The sequence below is a fragment of the Branchiostoma lanceolatum genome, chromosome 8, assembly GCF_035083965.1.
Source record: "Branchiostoma lanceolatum isolate klBraLanc5 chromosome 8, klBraLanc5.hap2, whole genome shotgun sequence".
Lineage (NCBI taxonomy): Eukaryota > Metazoa > Chordata > Leptocardii > Amphioxiformes > Branchiostomatidae > Branchiostoma > Branchiostoma lanceolatum.
Genome location: NC_089729.1, coordinates 22,253,293 through 22,276,641, shown reverse-complemented (window position 1 = coordinate 22,276,641; position 23,349 = coordinate 22,253,293). Strand labels below are relative to the sequence as shown.

Below are 23,349 nucleotides of genomic sequence, written 5' to 3'. Positions count from 1 at the left end.
ACATTTTTTCCTTCCATCGCGTCAGGCAAGCGGAGGGACAAACATAGTGACTTTACTGTCCGCGCGGTTTTAAGATAAATAACGTTTTGAATAAATCGGACGTGAAAAGGTCATGTTACGTTAGGGTGGTAGCTCTAATACTAATATTGCAGGAAGTTATATTTCCCTTATGGTACATGCTACGGATGTCATTTGAGGTGTATGTACCTTTAGGAAAGGTAAATACACCTGGATATAAATTCTGCTAATGAGGACCTCATTTGTATAATTCATGCAGAAACCTGTATTTCCCTTACAGTACATGGTACCGATTAAACATTATTTAAAACACCCACACACATATGTATAACGGTTATATGTGTGTGTGTGTGTGTGTGTGTGTGTGTGTGTGTGAGAGAGAGAGAGAGAGAGGCGCACATGGCATACTTCTACACCAATTCCTCCCTACTGTACGTTTTTGGTTCCCCCCTGACTTTTGTTACCCTCTCGCCCAGGCACCCATCGACCCAGGCAACAGGCGTCTGATCAGGGACAGTCGGACTTTTGACCTCGATTTGCGCTGAGTCACTCCCTCACAACAGTGAACTGTGCAGAGGTTTAGTCGCAGTTTAATAACCTTCACAGACTGTTTTCACCCGTGGCAGTTTTCACAGACAAGTGAAGCACAGCATGGCAACGTGTGGTAAGTTCACCGGCAGACACAAACATGCATGTGTGCGAAGGTTTAGTTACTCCGATCACTTTGCCCCACAACGTCGGTCAAAACGTAAAGATGCCAAGAATATGGCCGAGTTGAATCCAACAAATAGCTACAAATAGCCGAACATGGCCTCCCGACCTTCGCTGAATATGTCCATTTTAATTCGTGAGAGGGTCAGCCTGCCATCGGTGCCTAAACACCTCACCCGAACTCATCCGAACCCATCCGAGTCAAATATGCAGTGTACAAGGGACAAGGAATTTATGTAACGCTCTAATTACATTGTCTATGCAATTATGAATTTAAGAAAATATGCAGCAAGTCTTTACCAGTTTTTGTATGTTTCTCTGCTTGAGTTGATTGCGATAAAATTTTGCTATACTATAATATATGACCCAAACAGCATCCACCGTTTTATTGTCCTGTCGTCTGTCAAACTACAAAAAGGTAGCCGACCTAAATGGACCACAACAATAAGAATCCAATATGGCGGACAGACATTCCTTCTCTGAACGAGAGGAATAACATGCAGAAACTGGTAGATACTTAAGATTTGCTGCATATTTGTTATTCATACTTGCATATACAGAGCGTCACATGCAGTCATTGGGTTTGCGGAAAAAGCTGGGCTGTCTACCTGGCCTGGCTAGCTGGCCTGTCTACCTGGCCTGTCTACCACGTCAGGCTAGCAACCCAGAAACTCAGAAACCCCCATTCATATCCCCACAAATTGTGAGGCCCCAGTGCAGTCGCGCCCCCTAGCGGAACGTTTCCAAAGCACACCCGTTACGCTGGGCGCGGCACAGCACACGCCGATCGTCATTCGAAACCGCGATTTTCGTCCCCTCTTCTTGATTCCTACGAAGTTTACATGAATTGCGCATGCTTCATCGTCTGAAAACGAACCTGTTGTTACCATCTCATGATTCTATCGCCCTTTGTTTATGTTATCCAAAGGAACTCTCGAAAACTGCATTACCGAAGTCACAGACGTCGCCGATCGCCATCTTACTTCACGTGACCATGTTATTCAAGCTTGCTTCACTGGAGGGCGCTGTTTCAGTTGCCTCTGAACGCGGACCGGCGTATGTACTAGTACCACATGGCTGACAGACTAAAAATTACTGATACTTCCGGTTCATGTTTACCGTCTGCTTTGAAACAACAGCTTTTTTTTGTAGCAAAATTTAACCCAGGCAGGGCGCTGTGAAGTGCAGGCCGTATGTTGTTCCAATTAGTACGTCCGCCGGGGACGTCCCAGGACAGCTGTCCCAGGATGTGCACCAGGTCACCCCCCGGTCACCACGCCAGAAAGCCTGGGCGAGGCCCCGCCTTCTTGTCACTGAACTGAAATCAATCCCATAGTTACGAAGCAACAAGTTCCTCTATAACGTCTGCGCCAATATCCAGCATTATAACGCAGACCCGCAAACCTGTATGCTTTGTAATAGTTAGGCCATGGCTGAGGCCTTTCTATGCGAAAATAGGGAAGCTTCTCCCACAAGGGGCTTTCTAGACTCCCGAGTGGGGGAGCTTCACTATTTTCGCATAGAAAGGCCTCAGCCATGGCCTAACTGTTTTAGAACATGGCCACATCCCCGAAGATTCTCTTTCTATCAATATGAATCAAAGATATTGTTTTCAGCACATCATACTAGTATTATAAAAAAGATAAAAAGTATCATATTGAAGCAGAATGACCTGTAAACAAGCTTCGTACATGTCCTATCTGTTTTCAGAACCTGGCCACTACCACGAAGTTTCTCTTGTACAATTCATCCCCGTGGTCTCAAAATATTACATACAGATTTTAAACTGGGATTTTTTAACTGTGAGTTACTAAAATGTTCCTTTCCTTTTCATTGCAGTACTGGAACTGTTTGAGTTGAGAGCATTATGTGTGTTCTTTTCAAAAATCTAAAAAATGTGATTCTGATTCCCAGTTTCCCAACTGTTTATAAACTTGACTTTCCATTTCATTGTAACGATTGCTTGAATTTGTGCCTGTTAGTCTTTAAAGATTTGATTCAGTTTGATACTTTTGTTCTTGTGTGGCTGTAAGATAACAATGTCCTTATGTGAATCAAATAATGAACCCCCCCTACCCCCCTGGCAGTTAGCTGACACTGTGACCCAGGTCTCACATGGCCTAACTATTACCTTTGCGCTCTGTGTGTTCTCATCTGTTGCATGGAGCAATTTCGTAATTTGCCGTACACAAATACCGTATGAGTCTCCTGCAGTTTGCTGAAAAGAAATCGGGGCACAATCTTCCCTTGCGGTCTTTGCAATATTGTTAGTGATTATCACAGCAAATATATTTCCTGTTTGGTTTAATTTGACTTTGAATTCTGAACGAAAACTCCAGGCTTTTAATGCCTGCGCTACCTATGATAACGTGGATACGTCGGACTGTCAAAACGTTTTATAGAAACATATATGTATACATGGTACATGCTAGAAAGATATCGTCAATTTTGTCAACTTCTGACGTACGTCTCTCATTGTCATTCTGGTCTACTTCTGACGAAAGTCTCCCATCTTTTTTGTTTATTCGTTCAACCGGCCCACGAGCTGTTATGAAATAAACGCACAGGGTTGGGGTCAGGTTTCTACGTACTTGGGATTATAGTGGCGCCAAGTTACCACATGCCAGGTAAGGTACAGACTGGCAGTATACAACGGTCTACTCTTTGCCCCTGTAAATGATTACCCGTGTAATTTGAAGACATGGGAATGTTGTCACCGGCGCCTGAACCATCTGTCAACCAACACGACGGATTATATCTCCATCACAGCAAAGTTGCACGCACGCACGCATAGACAGACACGTCCGTTTCAGGCACGAGTGCCATGTTTATTATCACCTTCTGGCAGAAGGTGATAATAAACATGGCACTCGTGCCTGAAACGGACGTGTCGACTGTCTATCACCTTCTGGCAGAAGCCAGAGACTGCCACTCGTGCCTGAGACTGGTATGAAATGGACATGAAAGTGTAAGCAGACTTACATACATCAACTCTGCATTCGACCCCCCCCCCTAGTAGTGAAGTATCCATATACATGTACTGAGGTTAATCATTTTGTATACCATTGTTTCTTGTTTTGCATGTATAGTTGTAGAAGACCATACGAAAGTCGCTGTACTTTTGTCGTGTCAATAAAGATTTCTTCTATGTATTAGATAAAACAAGGAACCCTTAGGGCCTGTTCACTGTCCGTTTACGTTATGTTCCGTGCAATCAGCACACTGTGAAATTACACCGATCGTGGCCACTTTCTGGACAGGGCAGGACAGATACGGCCGTATCAAGGATCAAGGATGAAGGTCATTGTCATCTCAGCGTCCAGACATTGTTTTGTCGTGCTTGTAGGTTCAACAACTCTGCATTCACCTTATTTCAAGAAAAAATAAAGAAGTTAGAAACAGAACGTATTATAGTGTAACATTGTATCAAATATCAATTTATCAATAAAAAGATATACCATAGATACACCATAATCGTTGCAAGGCATGTTTATTTTCCAAAAACTTCTTGTTTATTAAAACGTGCGTGTTAAGATACCTATTTGGGTATTTATGTTAAGATAGTTTGTTTAGATAGCCTGGTTTCAAAGCAGACGGTAAACATGAACCGGAAATGTATGAATTTTTAGTCTGTCAACGTCCGCCGACAGCCACGTGGTATGAACGTTACATATTCCGGTCCGCGTCCCGCCTACAGCCGGCCCAACCGTAAGACACATGGTTCCTTTGTTTATCTAAACTGTTAGTATCGTTGTGTTCGCAACTTCACCCTGTCCCACAACTTACGCATTGAGATTGACACAAGTTGGGTTTGATACTCAATTCCGGGATGCCCCTGTAAACTGGGAGACACCGGTTAGGGAAGGGTGTCTACGCTGGAGCCGGAAGAGACGTAAAATGGTGGCTCCAAGTTAGATATTGATACAACCTGTCAACAACGATGTATTCAGAGGCAACTCTACTCTACTCTGAAACAGCGCCCTCCAGTGAAGCAAGCTTGAAGAACATGGTCACGTGAAGTAAGATGGCGATCAGCGACGTCTGTGACTTCGCTAAATGCAGTTTTCGAGAGTTCCTTTGGATAACATAAACAAAGGGCGATAGAATCATGAGATGGGAACAACAGGTTCGTTTTCAGACGATAAAGCAATTCATGTAAACTTCGTAGGAATCAAGAAGAGGGGACGAAAATCGCGGTTTCGAATGACAATCGGCGTGTGCTGTGCCGCGCCCAGCGTAACGGGTGTGCTTTGGAAACGTTCCGCTAGGGGGCGCGACTGCACTGGGGCCTCACAATTTGTGGGGATATGAATGGGGGTTTCTGAGTTTCTGAGTTTCTAGGTTGCTAGCCTGACGTGGTAGACAGGCCAGGTAGACAGGCCAGCTAGCCAGGCCAGGTAGACAGCCCAGCTTTTTCCGCAAACCCTGCAGTCATTGCCCCGTGTATACTGCATATCAGACTCGGGTGAGTTCGGGTGAGTTCGGGTGAGTTCGGGTGAGTTCGGGTGAGTTCGGGTGAGGTGTTTCGCCATCGGTCGGGGATTAGTCAGGAGGAGTTCGGCAGTCTGCGGCTAGAGGTAGGGATGGTTGGGAGTAGGTTAGAAAGGATTCGGGGCTCAGTCAGGATTAATCTATTTACTGGTTAGGAGATGGCTGGGACATGTTCGGCACCAAAGATAGGCGTGGCCTAAAAACTACCTGAGTCGGCTATGCTCGGGAGCCATGTTCGGCTATGTGTAACCTGGGCTTTAGCCTGGAATCCATCCCCTCGGTGCCTCCCCGATATCTCTACGGCACTGTGAGTGACCCTCACCCGCCCAGACAGCTTAGCCCGCTCGGGGTGTTGTTTACGGCCTTGGATTAATTAGTTCGGCACCGACGGTATGGTCGGATATAATAGAAAATCCTCTCGATTTATGGCCCTCCCAGCGCCGGGTGTCTAGCGGTCTGACAGCGCGATTGGACATGGGCGCTGCCCACGGCGGCGAATCAGGATCTGTTTGTGTAGGATAATTGGCTAGCGGAACATGTCAGTTGATTAAACCTCCTTGGTTGCATCATTTTAACCTCCTTGGTTGCATCACGTACTCAGTAGCAATGTCCTCTTTTGTGTTGACCAGGGATCAATCTATACCTTGTTTAGAAGCACAAGTAAATACCAAAGGTTGTTGTTCCCAATTCTCCAATCCATACAAACTGAAATATCGTGATAATCAAGATCTTGCTCGGCCGCCCGAAAATCTCACGGGTATTGTTGTTGTACTGCCTGGGTCACGTTTCTGATAGCGACATGTTGTCCTTTCACGCTAATTTCCAGAGTGACAGCCATGAGATCAGAGGGGCATTGGGGACCCAGTATAGCTCAGATTTTAAGCTAGTTTAGCGACAAGAGAGCCTTAGAAACAATGTTTTCAGCAGCCTTGTGGTGCGCGCGAGCGTCGCTCGTCTCAGATGGCGGCCATGTTAGATATGGTAATGAACAGGGGGACCGAACAGCTGAAAACGCGCGCCAACCTGGCGCGCCAATCAGAGCTCAGCGGAATAATTAGATCAGTCTGCTCTGTTCCCATTGGGCGCATCAATCTGATGCGCCTGGAATCAGGCCCGTATTGACACCCTGCCAGTCTCTAGGGGCGGCGGAAAAGTAGGAAGGCAGCGGAGTAGGGTGTAGCGGAAGTAGGATGGCAGCCAGAGGTAGGAAGGCCATCAGAAACTGACTGGCCCGGTAAACCACCACTAAGCCGACCCTAGAGACTGGGACCAGGCTACCTGGGCTTTCTTTACTGGTTGAAATTCTAGTTTGGATGGACAGCTTTATTTTGAAGAGTTTATCGTGAAAAGATCACTGTTTGAGTAGCTACTCTAGTCTAGCTAGTTATATACTTTGTTGCAGTTATAAGATCTGGAGGAAAACTGGTGTTTGCTTAGAAAAACTTCTGGCGGCTCATTTTCTGCGTACCAAGGTAGAAGATCTAGCTGATATGTATTTTCGTCTCTCTCTCGTGAAGAGTACACATACACGGCGGGGGAGTATGAAGTTTCACCCCAGATGAAGGAGGACTTTGCCCGGGACGGGTTTGTTATTGTGCGGTAAGTGTGTTGCAGTTACTAGTATTACCCAAGGTTATGTTTTGGTCAACGTTCCGTTTGTGTGTGTGTGTGTGTGTGTGTGTGTGTGTGTGTGTGTGTGTGTGTGTGTGTGTGTGTGTGTGTGTTCCAGTGTGTGCCAGTGTGTGTGTGTGTGTGTGAAGAGAGAGTGTGTGTTTGTGTGTGTGTGTGTGTGTGTGTGTGTGTGTGTGTGTGTGTGTGTGTGTGTGTGTGTGTGTGTGAATGTGTGTGCCAGTGTGTGTGAGACAAAGTGTTTGTTGGAAATTTAAGCCTTCGCTGACGAATCAACAATACATGCCCTAGCGCGCTACCTTCCTTCAGAGGAGGAATGGACGAGTAGTTACTTTAGGTTTGTAAAAATGTTTCACCACATGGCACCAATTTTACCAGATGAAGATGGATTACTAAGAGAGTTTATCAGACGACAATGATTTTTGGACTTCCTGGATGAGATTGAACGCGAAAGGTTATTGTGAATTTGATAGCGAGTAAGCTTGTGGGTTTCTCTTGTTGTCCAGGGTTCATCCTTTGATCTAATGTTTTTACTGGAGACACAAATATCTCTAGCCTTAATAATGAGTTGGCCCCCTAGCGACTGTCTAATGCACTGCAGTGGAACTTCCGGTTTTTATATCTCGTTTTCTGAACATGCTATGGTCATGATCTTTCAGTGGTAGATAGCTCTTGAATAGAAAAGTAATTTATGGAGGTTTGGGCCCCCTAACGGCCTTTTTGTAACTAAGGAGTCGATTTTGTTTCAAACATTGAAAGAGAATAACTCAAGACGGATCGTTACAGTAGTGGCGTAGAATTGGACATCAAGAAACAAGGCACATTTACGAATCTTACAGGGAATCTTACATTCTCCGACTTCAGTGATGTCTGTAACAACAAGTAAAACCACAGTTATACAGCCAGGGTGCCAACTACTTATATTGCACCCAAGGGGATTCATCATGTATAGATCGTTGATTATTTTGGGGATGTAGATAGCTTACGCGTGTTTTTACATAGCCATATGCTAATTATGCAAATCAGACCTAATTTGCATAATTAATTGGGGACGTTTACGTGTACAAATCCACTGCATTCATTCATTGTAGAACTCTCAAATAAATGACACATGCAACTGAGAAAGAGAGTTTTATGCAAATTGATTACAAAAACATAAACAAAGTGATGTAGATCTGGAAACTGTCAGACATTAATCATGCAAATGAGGGCATCATTTACATAATTCATGAGGAAATGCTACAATAGCATTCTTTGCTAATCAAAGACGTTCATGACAACTTGTGTTTTTTGGGTAGAGAAGATGATGAGCTGATATAATTCATGCAAATGAGAACCATATTTACATAATCAATAAGAAACATTTATGATATGTCATTCAAAAACGTTAACGTCATTTGGCGAAGGTATGAGGTCGTGGAACTCTAGTTTATACATTATACCAGTTCGGAGTGTCCAGATGTCACCACAGTTCATGTTAGTGCGCTGAAATCACCGACAACAAGAGTTCCACGACCTCATATCTCCATGAACAATTCTATTCATGCAAATGACTTACACATTTGCATAGTATATGCTTGGTCATAAACACCTTAATCTAACTTACACATGTTGCAATATTGACAGTCCTGCAATTTTCCAATTAGATGAATTATGGTGTTTTTGCATTTATTATGCAAATTAGGAATTAATTTGCATAATTGGTATCTGTTGATGATCCACTTTCCATAAACTACATACGTTACATGTATTTGAGTCTGATAATGGAAAACACTGCAAATATAGATTAACCTTATTAGATATGCAAATGAAGTCCTAATTAACATAATTTGCACTTCATCGTGTACATCTCTGTCTAAGCTACCTGTATACTAAATATCATGGAAACCCATCGTTCCTTTGTTCAGTTATTCTCCTCAGAAGATTTTTACGATAACTCCCCTGCAGTTCCAGAGCAAGTTGCTAGGGGGCCCAAAACCACACCACGTCTTCATTACACCACAAGCTATCTGCCACCAAAAAATCAAGACCATAGCACGTCCAGGTCAAGAGATACAAAAATGGAATTTCTGATGCAGTACCAAGGTCACATACCAGGGGGCCCAAAATTGACCTTGAATTTCGGCTTCACAACACCTGCCCACATATCAAATATCATCGTAATCCATCCAGAGGTTCTTGAGTTATGATGACTACAATAGTCCGGAAACACAAACACAAACACACACACACACACAAAAACACACCAAAAACAATATCTCCATTTTTAATGGAGATAAAGAGTGGCGTCGCGGTGTGACATTCTCGCCAACTGGACGGAAACAGAAAGAGAATTCAGAAAGTCATCAGCAGTATAGTACTTACATCCTGGCCGGGCGACTCAAAGTAAACAGAAAGTAGAACAATAAAAGATTTGATTCTGAGCTCAACCCAAATGGCTTTAAAAGATTGGGGCTCAAGATCCGTGCGATGTTTAAAAGCAATATGATATGAAAAGTAAACAAGAACACTTCCGCCACGGCGATCACGGCGGATCGGCTGATGGTGAAACGTACAAAGTAAGGTGCATGGTGGATCACCAGGCCTTCTTGGCTCGGATTTGATTTTTAATTGCAAAGTCAGTTTTAAAGTTGATGCATGGATTTCTGTTCGATCTGATGTTAAGGACTTTGTTGGACAAGGAAGAGTTGGAGAAGCTCCGTCAGACGGTAGGGGGCGCTGATGGTGGGATGTTGTCCAACGCCTTCGAGTCAAAGGACGACAGCGGACGTCTGGTCAAGGTCTGCCTCTGGAAACATCCAGGGAGCGACGTCACGGGCATCATTGCACGCAGTAAGAAAGTGGCGGGAACGTTTGAAAAGGTGAATATCTTTGAACTGTACGATGACAGGTGTGCGTGTGCGCGCGCGCGCGCGTGTGTGTGTGTGTGTGTGTGTGTGTGTGTGTTTGTCTGTCTGTCTGTCTGTCTGTGTGTGCGTGTGCGTGCGTGTAATTCATACATTTACGTGTGGATGTGCGTGCATGTGTGCGAGTGTTTCTGCCGTCTGGTATTTCTCTATGGGCTGGAAGGCTTGCAAATCATTATGAAAAAGCGCTGAAATTACTGAGGACGCGTCAACACTTGTGCGTATATTCAGGTCCGTATGAGTTCCGTATGACTGATATGATCAATATGGAACTCATACGGACTTGAATACATGAGTGACCGTGCTGGCCCTATCACACTTGTGCGTATATTCAAGTGCGTATCATATGAGTTGCGCATTTACATTTTTTGTTTAAGTAAAGTTTGCGGGGAAGAAGTTGTTTTCTACTTTGGCCCACCGCTGTGCAGCCTGGTTATCGAAGCAGATAAAAAGACCTCTTCGGCTGGAAACTTAACCTAGACCAAAAACATGTTGATACGCAACTCCTGCGGACTGGTATATACGCACAGGTGTGAAGGGGCTGTACCGATTGTGACGAGACAGGTGGGAAAACGACTCACCCATAGTTGAACATGGTTTGCGAAGGTCCAAAAACTGAAATTATTCGATTTGTCCTTTAAACCACCTGTGGTTTCTCAATACACTTTCTGACTGATATGTTTCTTATCCAGCTGCTCGGGGGAGAGGTGTACCAGTACCACGCTAAGGTCAACATCAAGGTGCCGCAGCACGGAGGGGCGTTCGTGTGGCACCAGGACTACGGGTGGGTCACACCATTCTTCACAACCAGGGGGCAACATGTCAGTACACTACAAAACAAGCGTTTACTATGGCTTCAACAGTTCTGATGCTGCTAAACGTCAGCGCAACTCGTACAGATGCTGATAGAGATGGGCCAACATGAAGCATGTGGTGGAGAGGGTGCTTTCTAGAACTCGAGATTTTAAGATGTCCGTAGTATTCCACGGTGTTCTAAGAGTAGTGGCTTTGCTCTCGATAGGCAAACAATGGCGACGGCAATGTTCATGATCCTACCGTCATCGATGTCTGTACAATCTGTGTCCTTTCTTTTACTTTCTTACACTAGATACTGGTACAACAATGGCTTATTGTTTCCGGACATGGGAACAGTGTTCATTGCTATGGACAGAGCTGACAAGAACAACGGATGCCTTCAGGTTGGTACCGGGGGAAAGTACAGGCCTACTTTTGCTTGCGTATTGGTAATACAGGCTAGTCCAGTAGAAATCAAAAGGAATGGGAGGGAGCGAGTTCATCAATTAAATCTGTGCATATTAGAACAGATGAAGTAGGACCCAAAGAAAAGTAATTCTAACTTCTTTTTTTTTTAAATTTCAATGAAGACTATAAGACTACATGTACATGTACAAGGCTACACGTGGAATATTTGATATGCAGTAGCCGGAGTCTGACCAAGTATCTACCAGTCTTTTCTTGATAGAAAATTGCGACAATATATCAATCTGCGTTTAAATAATCACAGAGATAGGTATTCTGGTTTTCCTGGCGACTATAGACCACGCGAGCACGAATATCACATTTTCAACGGAAAGAAGGATATGGGACAGCACCTTCCCTAGCAGGCCCGATATGTGGGTGATCTGTATAAGTCGACCTGTGTGTGGATCATGTGTATGAGTTGAAGTTGACCTGTGACCTGTGTGTGGATCATGTGTATGAGTTGAAGTTGACCTGTGACCTGTGTGGATCAGGTGATCTGTATGAGTTGAAGTTGACCTGTGGCCTGTGTGTGGATCATGTGTATGAGTTGAAGTTGACCTGTGACCTGTGTGTGGATCATGTGTATGAGTTGAAGTTGACCTGTGACCTGTGTGTGGATCATGTGTATGAGTTGAAGTTGACCTGTGACCTGTGTGGATCAGGTGATCTGTATGAGTTGAAGTTGACCTGTGGCCTGTGTGCATCAGGTGATCTGTATGAGTTGAAGTTGACCTGTGACCTGTGTGCATCAGGTGATCTGTATGAGTTGAAGTTGACCTGTGACCTGTATGTGAATAAGGTGATCTGTATGAGTTGAAGTTGACCTGTGACCTGTGTGGATCAGGTGATCTGTATGAGTTGAAGGGGTTTGCGGAAAAAGCTGGCCCTGTCTACCTGGCCTGTCTACCCTGGCTATCTACCCTTTTTGGACCCCAAGGGCATGCATGGGGGTTTTGCATCTGATTGAATTTTCTTGAGGAAAAACTGGGTCAGTGGCAATTCCAGCTGTGGGTGGGCTGGATCATACTATTGGAGGATAGGGACAGTTATGAGCAACTCCATCAACACTGGAAGAAAATCTATCATTTGTAAACAAACTTCTTGTTGTTAAACTAGATAGAAGGGGTATCAGATACAGGATACAGGATACAGGATAAACAAAGAAAACCGAAAACTGATAGGATGGTTTGCCAGAACAGCAGCTGCTAAAGATTTCGTCAGTATCAGCTACAGTAATACGAAGCAGGAACTGTGTCAAAAATATCATATATATATCTTAAATAGATGTAATTCTAAAACATATATGTTTGAGAGAATGATATATATATTTCAAATAGATAAGATTTTAAAACATATATGTTTGAGAGAATGATATATATATTTTAAATAGATAAGATTTCAAAACATATATGTTTGAGAGAATGATATATACTTTTTAAAACAATTCACATTTTATATCAATATCTTTTTGAGTACAATACATATCCTAGATCAACATCTAAAAATCAAACATAAGTTGTTTCCAAAAACATGTCCGAAAGCATATTGTTGGCTAAAACATGTGTTCCCAAAACCCATATCATTTCTGAAAACATATGTTGTTCTCATAAACATGTGTTTCATAAGCCCCTATCATACCCGAAAACATGTTGTTCACAAAAAGACGTGTTTCCAAAACCCCTATTGTTCCTGAATATATATATTGTTCCAACGCGGCGCCGAATCTGTGTCAAAAAGGTCTCGCACCAGGTTTACGGGAGCGTGTAAGTGTACCGAATATGCAAATCAGATCTAAGCTATACTAGACATGCTCCGTCACTTTATAACTGAATCAGAACACATTGTTTATAACCAATGTTATACCGTATTGTTTCGTGGTGCAGTTGGTGGTCAGTTTATTTTTATTTTTTTTAATATGATATCACGCTACTATCGTACATTTGTAATCGAAATGTTGCTGTATCTATGGTTTAGCCTTTTGTCAGTTCTCTAAGAAGTTACGAAACTCTGGTATCGAGCTGTCAGCGATATGGCGACGTCACCACCGAGCGGGGCGGCGCAGCGGGCGGGGACAAGGGTACCCGGCGATGCGGGGACAAAGGCGTACGGTACCGGGCAGACGGGGACAACGGCACCGACCGGGAGGAGCACCCGGCGGTGCGGGGTTGGTTGGAGGTTTCAGTTGGCCAACGTCCGCTATAGCGGCGGGGCGGGGACTTCAAGTTTGTTAGGGAACTTTGCAATCGGACCAAATATTCCTGATTCAAAACTTGTAACGGTGCACACTCCCGTGGTAGTGTGATAGCCTCTACCAGAGGGCCTGCATGCCCTTTTTCGTAAGGCGTAATCAGGCCGTTTTAGACTTCGTAATCCGTAATCATCAACCCAAAATCAACGTAATTCGTAATCAGTACATTGGCCGTATATAACGCGCAATTGGTCGCTTTGATTCTACGTGAAACGTAGGCAGTTACCTTTATGCGACGTAAAACGTAATCTATGAATTACTAGTAAAGCGTAGGCTGATTTCCAGCAAAGTCTCCCGGCAAAGTTGCCCCTCAAAATGCAGGAAATAGCATTTCAGAGGGTAAAGATTTCAAAATCTTTCCGTGAAACATGCGCCCTGACCCACTTAGAATTGTCGCGCCTCTGGTGAAAAATATGTTCTGAGGGCGTTGCCCCTGAATATCAAGCTGGAATCATTGTGTATTTTTCAATCAAAGAGATGCCATAAAACATAGCTTAGACTACCAGCCAAATATACCCTAAAAATACAGGAAATTGCGTTTCAGAGGGTAAAGATTTCAAAATTTTCTCGGGGTGCATGCCTTGGGGCCCACATTCGATTGTTACATGTACGCCTCCGGCGAAAATATGTCGGGAGGGCAAACAATCTAAGATCTAACAGAAACCCTTGTGTGCTTTTCACTATGAGTGCAAATATTGCCCCTCAAAATTTATTTGAGTGGGTCGAGATTTTACCATTTTCCCGGACCCACCTACAATCACCGGGCCTCCGGCGCAGTATATTTCGGGAGGGCATCGCGCACCATACCATTTTAATTAAACTCTTGCGTATTTTTTTCACTTATACTGTAATTATTGTTTCTTTCACTGTAACTTTAAGTTCACTGTTTTCACTGTCACCGCTGGACCGTGAACTTATCATCAGAGTGAAAAACCTATTTATGATTCCTTCACACATCCCTTCTGTAAATCACTTGCCGCCACCGTGAAGTTAAAGTTCAGTGAAAATGTCCATTTTTCTTACACCGTGAAAATTTGCTACCGTGAACTTAAAGTGATTTACAGTATATAGATATGCCATCAAACATAGCTTAGTGTACCAGCAAAATTTGACACTCAAAATCAATGATATAGCGTTTCAGGGGGTCAAGATTTTCACAATTTTCCTTCGGCGTCGACGTGTTCAACGTACGCTCAGCAATATCTTGCCGTCCCCTCCCATACGAAATTCCCTGCCGCCGTCACGGCTACTCATTTTAGTCATAGTCGTTTAGTCTGGTCATCAATAGATTCATTGTCACCACATTTAATATAAAAATCAATAGTTTTGACGCAGAACTAGATAGTTGAATCGTGCGTTAAGTTTTTAAGACGGTTGGAAAGCCTCACGATTTAACGTAATTCGTAATCAGCTCTGAAAACTTAACATAATTCGTAATCGGCGGCAAAATTTTTCCGTAATTCGTAGTCACTACCCCCATGCAGGCCCTCCTACTAGGCTCCGCGGATCGCTGGGAAAATATCCTAACACGTGGGTGGCCTATTGAACTTCTTTGCATAGCTGACTACCCTTGGCATACCAACCTCCTTGGGCATACTATTCACTCTATCAGGCCAATTTATACTATTTTCCCAGCGGAGCCTGGCTATAGAGGCTATCCCTTTCCCCGAGATTGACCTTTGTAGCTAGTCTCCAAGCAGATCCGCGGAGCCTGGTAGAGGCTATCGCACTACCACGGGAGTGTGCACCGTTACAAGTTTTGAATCAGGAATAACCTCCTTGGTCCAATTGCAAAGTTCCCTAACAAACTTGAAGTCCCCGCCCCGCCGCTATAGCGGACGTTGGCCAACTGAAACCTCCAACCAACCCCGACCCGCCAGGTGCACCCGGTAACCCTGTCCCCGCACCGCCGGGTGCTCCGCCCGGTCGGTGCCGTTGTCCCCGTCCGCCCGGTACCGTACGCCTCTGTCCCCGCATCGCCGGGTACCCTTGTCCCCGCCCGCTGCGCCGCCCCGCCCGGTGGTGACGTCGCCATATCGCTGACAGCTCGATACCAGAGTTTCGTAACTTCTTAGAGAATTATTGACAAAAGGCTAAACCATAGATACAGCAACATTTCGATTACAAATGTACGATAGTAGCGTGATATCATATTAAAAAATAAAAAAAATAAAATAAACTGACCACCAACTGCACCACGAAACAATACGGTATAACATTGGTTATAAACAATGTGTTCTGATTCAGTTATAAAGTGACGGAGCATGTCTAGTATAGCTTAGATCTGATTTGCATATTCGGTACACTTACACGCTCCCGTAAACCTGGTGCGAGACCTTTTTGACACAGATTCGGCGCCGCGTTGGAACAATATATACATTCAGGAACAATAGGGGTTTTGGAAACACGTCTTTTTGTGAACAACATGTTTTCGGGTATGATAGGGGTTTTGGAAACACATGTTTATGAGAACAACATATGTTTTCAGAAATGATAGGGGTTTTGGGAACACATGTTAATATCCAACAATATGCTTTCGGACATGTTTTTGGAAACAACTTATGTTTGATTTTTAGATGTTGATCTAGAATATGTATTGTACTCAAAAAGATATTGATATAAAATGTGAATTGTTTTAAAAAGTATATATCATTCTCTCAAACATATATGTTTTGAAATCTTATCTATTTAAAATATATATATCATTCTCTCAAACATATATGTTTTAAAATCTTATCTATTTGAAATATGTATATCATTCTCTCAAACATATATGTTTTAGAATTACATCTATTTAAGATATATATATGATATTTTTGACACAGTTCCTGCTTCGTACAGTAACCCCAATGAGTGTCAGACATCTGTTTAGAATTTAGCTGTTGTGACAAACAAAAATCCTATTGTTGTCTGGCTCATCCTACCAGTTTTCTTTTCTTCCTTGTCTTACCTTCCACTTCAATTGTGTTTAATATTCCAGGTGCAGCTTATTGTATACATGTACCTGGAACTTTTTTTCCAGTCTTGGTGGAATGGCTTTACCAGCTTCACCCACACACCCGCCCCAACAAAACACCAATAGGCATAATCTTCCATCCAGCTCACACACATATATCTGGACATCCATTGACCCAGTTTTTCCTCAAGGAAATTCCATTAAAGGCCTAACCCCCATGCATACCCTTGGGGTCCGAAAAAGGGAGGTAGCCAGGGTAGACAGGCCAGGTAGACAGGGCCAGCTTTTTCCGCAATCCCTGAGTTGAAGTTGACCTGTGACCAGTGTGCATCAGGTGATCTGTATGAGTTGAAGTTGACCTGTGACCTGTATGTGAATAAGGTGATTTGTATGAGTTGAAGTTGACCTGTGACCTGTGTGGATCAGGTGATCTGTATGAGTTGAAGTTGACCTGTGACCAGTGTGTGGATCAGGTGATCTGTATGAGTAGAAATTGACCTGTGACTTGTGACTTGTGACCTGTGTGTGGATCAGGTGATCTGTATGAGTTAAGTTGACCTGTGACCTGTGTGTGAATCAGGTGATGTGTATGAGTTGAAGTTGACCTGTGACCTGTGACCTGTGTGTGGATCAGGTGATGAGGGGGTCTCACCGTGCGGGCCGTATCGACCACAGCCGTGTGGCGGGACAGACAGGAGCAGACACTGACAGGGTCCAACATCTCGAGAAGGTCGATGTCATGTTCTGTTCTTATCGCTGTTATCTGTTCTAACATGTGGAAACTATCACAAGCGCCAACATTACAACTAACATTTTCATGTGAAGAAAAACAAAGTGAGAAATGTATCCGGTATCTCTGTACTGATACATTTTCATTTAGATTTGCATGCATCCCAAAAAGGAAGCTAGCACAGAATTTGCGATGTAGAGACTTGAAGATTAGAATGCCTTGGGCCTCTGTCCGGAACTGTATCAATTGTAACATACACACGTTCTGTTGACATATCATTTGCTGCTGTTGCGTCGATGGACGCCCATTAGTGGTTATGTAAATCACCAGTATCCTTCTGTACGAGAAACATTGCCTTGACTGTCTCTAGGTGCTGGAAGTGGTGCACGCAGAGTTGGAAGCTGGAGACGCCATATTCTTCCACTGTAACGTCTTGCACCGGAGCGACGCGAATAGGTCGGACCGAATCCGATGGGGATACCTCATCGCTTACAACAGGGCCACGAACGACCCTGTGTTCGAGCATTACAACGCCTCGTACACACCGCTTCACATGGTCAGTAGGTACACTAGCTAGAACCTTACTGAAGTAAGTCAAGTAATACATGAAAAGTCCTACCGTTTCTATTGTAGTTGTTTTAACCCTGTGCCATAAGCGCCCCGCTGCTTGGCCATACGGATCAAATGTTGTTGATCCAGAGGGCAGAGGTTCGCACCTCAAGCCTCAGGCGTTAAACTTTTGCACGTAAAAGAACCCGATACTCCAATCGGTAGGTTTGGCTGCATAAGCTGCATTACACTACTACTGTAGCTAGGTAGAAAAAGTTCCATAGTTCAGCTCAAATTAAGGATGACCAATTTATCTTGTTTAACCCTTAAAGGCTTCGCCCTTTACCTTTGCTGACTTTTATATAATCCGATGTTTCCCCGCAAAAGGTACATAGCTGAGCAGACTGTATTCTTTTTTAATGAAGAGCCGAACCCAAACCATGTTCTCCCCGCTGCCCAGGTTGATGACTCGGAGATCAAGAGGTGCACCAACATGACGGACTTCTCGGGGAAATGTTTCACCGACCCCGCCGACAACAAGAACATTTCCGGCGTGAGGGTCAAAGGTCACTGAGCCATGCAGGGTGACCAAGACGCCCATTCCTGATGTCCGTTTCTCTGTACTGAGTATCTAAACCTCAAAATAAAGGGTTTTTAAGATAAATGCAGGTGCAGTTAAATGTTAAAAGCTAATCGCGAATCTGCATCATTAACTCCATGAAAATTGGAGGTATAGTTTTGGGTGTGCCCGTGTGTGTGTGTTTCCGGACTACTGGAAGCAGTATAACTCAAGAGCCTCTTGATGGATCACGATGATATTTGGTATGTGGGCCGGTGTTGTGAAGCCAAAATCCAAGGTCGATGTTGGGCCCCCTGGTATGTGACCTTGGTACTGCAGCAGAACTTGATTTTTTCTATCTTTTGACCTGGAGATGCTATGGTCTTGATTTTTTGGTGGCAGATAGCTTGTGATGTACATGTACTGAAGAAGTTGTGTAGGTTTGGGCCCCCTAGCAGCTTGTTCTGGAACTGCAGGGGCGTGATTGTGAAAATCTTCTAAGGAGAATAACTGAACAGAAGAACGTTGGATTTCCATGATATTTGGTATGCAGGTAGCTTGGACAGAGATGTACATAATGATAATTATGCTAATGAGGAATTGATTTGCATAACTTATGAGGAAAATCTATATTTGCAGTGCTTTCAATCATAAGACTCAAGTGGAGCATCAACAGATACCAATTAAGCAAATAAATTCCTAATAGGACTGTCAATATTGCGACATGTGTAAGTTTGTTAAAGGTGTTTATGACCAAGCATATATTATGTAAATGTGTAAGTCATTTGCATGAACAGAATAGTTCATGGAGATATGAGGTGTACGAACTCTTGTTTTTAAAGGAAATGGTCCACACAGAAGGTTTGAAAGTTTTATAGATATCTGCAGTACATGCCTACAGGTACAGTACCGCTACCTTGTCTTTCCTGGGATACATAGAGGGCAAATTGATCAAAGTACAGCAGACGGCACCCATCGGTTCCAACATATGCAAGACTTTGTATCTTGATAGAATAGACCAAAAAGTTTTCACGATGAAAAAAAACAATGCATCAGCGTATGTTTGTATCATTTGCAAAGGTAGGAATGACGTCACTTTCTACTTACTGTCAGCACAAAAACACACGACACGTGACATCAGCTATAAGTGCTTACCAATGTATAGTTATATCCGCATAAGTCTGTCTGTATGTTGTCAGAAGCGTTTGTTTTTCTGGCCGTGTTGACAGCTGACCACAGCAAAATGTTCAATTGATGATTGTAAAAGCAAATGTGTGCACCTTTAACAGTCATTATAATGAAAAAAAACACTTTTGTTGGCACAATTTTCGGCGTGTGCGTGTGTGTGTGTGTTTGTGCGTGCGTGTGTGTGTGTGTGTGTTTGTGCGTGTGTGTGTGTATGTGTGTGTCTGCGTATGTGTGCGTGTGTGTCTGTGTGTGTGCGTGTGTGTGCGTTTGTGTGTGCGTGTGTGTGTGTGCGTGTGTGTGCGTGCGTGTGTGTTTGCGTGTGTGTGTGTGTGCGTGTGTGTGTGTCTGTGTGTGTTTTTGTGTGTGTGTGCGTGTGCGTGTGTGTGTGCGTGTGTCTGTGTGTATCTGTGTGTGTGTGTCTTTGTGTGCGTGTGTGTGTGTGTGCGTGTGTGTGTGTGTGTGCGTGTGTGTGTGTGTCTGTGTGTGTGCGTGTGTGTGTCTTTGTGTCTGTGTGTGTGTGTTTGTTTGTTTGTTTGTTTGTTTGTTTGTTTGTTTGTTTGTTTACAATACACACTTGTGACTAGAAGATTACTCTTCTTCCGCTCATCAAAAGGTTGGTACGATAATTGAAACTTGTCCTGATAATAGTAGACGCGGTGATAAGCATGTTCGCACGCCTCGGGCGGTGTTAAGGGCCCTGTCACACTTGAGCGTGTAAACGTTGCGTGTGAGTTGCGTATGGACAAAATGCAATACGCAGCCGTACGCACAACAGTTGTGGAATGTTTCGATCATTTTGACGAATGTGTGACTCACATTTCGTTATTCACATGTTAGATGTGCCTCACAAATTTATCAAAATAATCGAAAACTATTTATAACGAATAACTTGCGTATTAGCGTAATTTCGTTAATACCCCAAACTATCATTCCTACTGGGCCATATTGCGCGAATGCCGGCGTGCATAAAACTTACACAAATCGATCGAGATGCGTGTGATATGCGTATTGTGCGCACGGCGGCGTATGGATAAAATGTCAATGCGCAACTCACACGCAACGGCTATACGCACAAGTGTGACAGGGGCTGAAGGTGCGATCGCCATCTAACCACCGTCCTCCCTGATAAAGTTCCCTGCCAAACGACAAATCAGTGTAGACATCTCTCTGACAATATACACACACACAAACATAAATCACAGATGTAAGTGACGGATTACACGTGGAGATCTATCTGCAGTACGACTTGTAATATCTTTTTCCGATACAGTCTTTCCTGGTCGTAACTTCGCTAATAAGACGGTTTTCCCGTTGAGGACGCATTTCTTCAGCCATGCCATAAAGTCTCCAGGCGACCGATCTTGTCAAATTAGTTTAATCACTTCCCGTCCGTTCTTCAAAGTTCACATCCGTTTTATGATATATCAGGCCGCTATCGGGCCACGCGGATGGCTGGAAAAACAGCAGAAATTGGTCTTATACAGTGAATAGTATGCCAAGGGAGTCGGCTACGTAGAGAGGGTCCAGTGTGCCATCCGCGGAGGTCGCAAACTGTAACTTCTATAGGACTAACTATTTGGTCAATTTCTACGATTTTTCCAGCGACACGTGGACCCAGCTAGAGGCTAGCATATTACAGATGGTAGAGAATCTCTTCCGTTTGTCCGAACAGTGTCTATCTACTTCTACACTCCCCGACTGGTGTTGATCGATCGCTTTGCTGTCTTTATAACAGCGTAACCACACCAAGCCGCTACGATGATGTTCTACATGTAAAACATGTTTCTTACCAAATCAAAACCTTTCAAATCATATACATTTTCTTAGTAGAATCGGTATTCACTTCAACCAATCAAGAGCTGATACGTCATAGCCTACCAAAACATGACTAGACTCGTTATGACATTCCGCATCTCAACTTTGATCCCTCGTTTGACTTCAAAGGTCAATTTACAAAGAGACAAAAGAAAAGGACTGTTGCCGCGCACCTTACTACTGTCGTCTGACACTATAACGTCGGATTATTGCGAGCTTTTCTGACTGTGTGCGCTGCAATCATACATAGTGAAACTATAAACATTGCAGTCGTATTTGTGTGAGTTGTGTTTGAAATTGCACAGCGGCATCAGCTGTCCGCGGCCGCGGTAGGAATTTGCGGTACTCCTCCCCATTTTGTCCAGAGATAACCTCCATCAGTTCGGAGAGTCAATGCAAATTTGAAAGGCACTTCCTCTTGACTGTACCGGAGTTGACCAATCAGGCCATCGCTTTTACTACATGCGCGCCTGTTGAGTATTGGATGCCGCTTTCCATACCATATATGGTAACCGCTAAAACGCCGTGCGAAGCGTGGCACGCTGAAAACAACCAAAAATTCATCGCTAAAGCAAAGAGTCGTTCTTCCCGAGCGGGTCTCCAGTTCCCCGTTGGCCGCGTACATCGCTTCTTGCGGAAGGGAAACTACGCCCAGCGCGTGGGTGCCGGTGTCACAGGGATTTCCCCTGATTTTGAACCCCCCGGTGCGAAATCACAAGGGATCTCGCACCCCCCGGTGCGAAATCCCTAGCGATCTTGCACCCCCCAGCTAGGGATCTCGCACCCCCTCCTCGAACCCCCCTAGGGATTTTGAACCCCCCACAAATATTTCGAAAGGTGCTCTGTCTGTGCAGCAATTATATTCAAAACTGCATTTTGATATGATAAAGCCATAGTTAAACGTGGTAATCGAGAGTATTACAAGTTGCTGTGTCTGACAGAACAAACATCTACGACTCCGGGAACCCATGCCCTGGACTAATGTAACGCTACTAGTATTTCAGCACAGCGCGATGATGGTGACTCTCTGTGCACGATGATTCGTTGTAATATTCTTCCTTTGTGCCATGAGGAATGTACGATTAGTTCTTAGTTTTACTTCAATGTTCATAATTGATCTTTTAAATTATTTTAGAGACTTGAATAACATTTTATCATACAAAATTATATCACATATTGAATGGATGACGGGTGTTAAATAGGGTTAGAAAAAAATTTAACGAAGCCTGGGCCCGTCGGAAAAATGAAATCTTATGACATTTCTGAGTAAGAATTACTAGTTATTCAATGTTAAAAACTACGGGATAAAAAAATGTCGCCACCAGGATTTGAACACAAGAACCATGACTCCCAGATAGTCATTGCACAACCCACTTCGTTACCACTTCAGTCAACAGAGCATTTGAAATGTCAGTTATAGTTACCAATCAATTTGTTAAAAAGATAGCTACTGGGAATTATGAATGCCGTAACAGAACACATACTACACCCTGGGGGTGCGAGATCACTAGAGGGGTGCGAAATCGCTAGGGATTTCGCACCGGGGGGTGCAAATTCACTAGTGATTTCGAACCGGGGGGTTCAAATTTACGGGGGGTGCGAGATCCCTGTGACACCGGCGCTCCGGTGTATCTGGCGGCGGTGCTCGAGTACTTGACGGCTGAGATCCTGGAACTGGCTGGTAACGCTGCCCGTGACAACAAGAAGACCAGAATCATCCCCCGTCACCTTCAACTGGCCGTCCGCAACGACGAGGAGTTGAACAAGCTGATGTCGGGCGTCACCATTGCCCAGGGCGGTGTTCTCCCAAACATCCACGCTGTGCTTCTGCCCAAGAAGACCGGCAAGGCTCAGTAGATTCCAGACGTATACCTAAACCCCGGCCCTTTTTTGGGCCACCCACATCTTTTCAAAGGAACTGTATCATCTTCACACTTGTTTTATACATACGAAATGAAAAATACCTTAATACATTTGTATCTCATACACACACCGCATCTGCTTAAACCAGACAAAGACTAGACAAAGTTTACATTATAAGTATTAATACACTCTCGCTGGGATGCCCGAACAACGGCTCCCTGAAGCCTAGGTTACACACAGCCGAACATGGCCTCCCGACTCTCCCCCGACCATGGTTGGAGTGATTCGGGAGCTAGCTCGGTTGGCGTTCGGCTGAGTCGGCTGGTGTTCGGCTGCGTCAGCCGAATGTTTTGAAAATTTCAAAACATTCGGCTCTGGACGGAGGGTCTGAAATGGGTCGGCTGGTGTTCGGCGCGGTCGGCT

General features: G+C 44.1%; 1 protein-coding gene across 3 annotated transcripts; it reads left to right on the top strand.

Moving 5' to 3' along the window:
• Positions 1-478: 478 nt before the first annotated feature.
• Positions 479-19,385, top strand: LOC136440614 (L-proline trans-4-hydroxylase-like). Of its 3 annotated transcripts, none has more exons than XM_066436687.1 (8): positions 479-682; positions 6,738-6,819; positions 9,515-9,710; positions 10,448-10,539; positions 10,864-10,954; positions 16,857-16,952; positions 17,323-17,508; positions 17,962-19,385. In XM_066436687.1, the coding sequence occupies exons 1-8, from the start codon at positions 670-672 to the stop codon at positions 18,073-18,075; spliced, it is 870 nt and encodes a 289-aa protein (XP_066292784.1). In that variant the 5' UTR covers positions 479-669; the 3' UTR covers positions 18,076-19,385. The 3 variants fall into 3 exon arrangements, with proteins under 3 accessions (XP_066292784.1, XP_066292785.1, XP_066292786.1); XM_066436688.1 differs by lacking the exon at positions 479-682 and adding an exon at positions 5,228-5,306; XM_066436689.1 differs by lacking the exon at positions 479-682 and having other exon boundaries at positions 10,448-10,576.
• Positions 19,386-23,349: the final 3,964 nt, after the last annotated feature.

Coding starts and splice junctions, on each gene's coding strand:
- LOC136440614 (XM_066436687.1), top strand. Junction 10,540..10,863: donor GTGTGGCACCAGGACTACGG/GTGGGTCACACC, acceptor TTCTTACACTAG/ATACTGGTACAACAATGGCT. Junction 10,955..16,856: donor AGAACAACGGATGCCTTCAG/GTTGGTACCGGG, acceptor TGTGTGGATCAG/GTGATGAGGGGGTCTCACCG.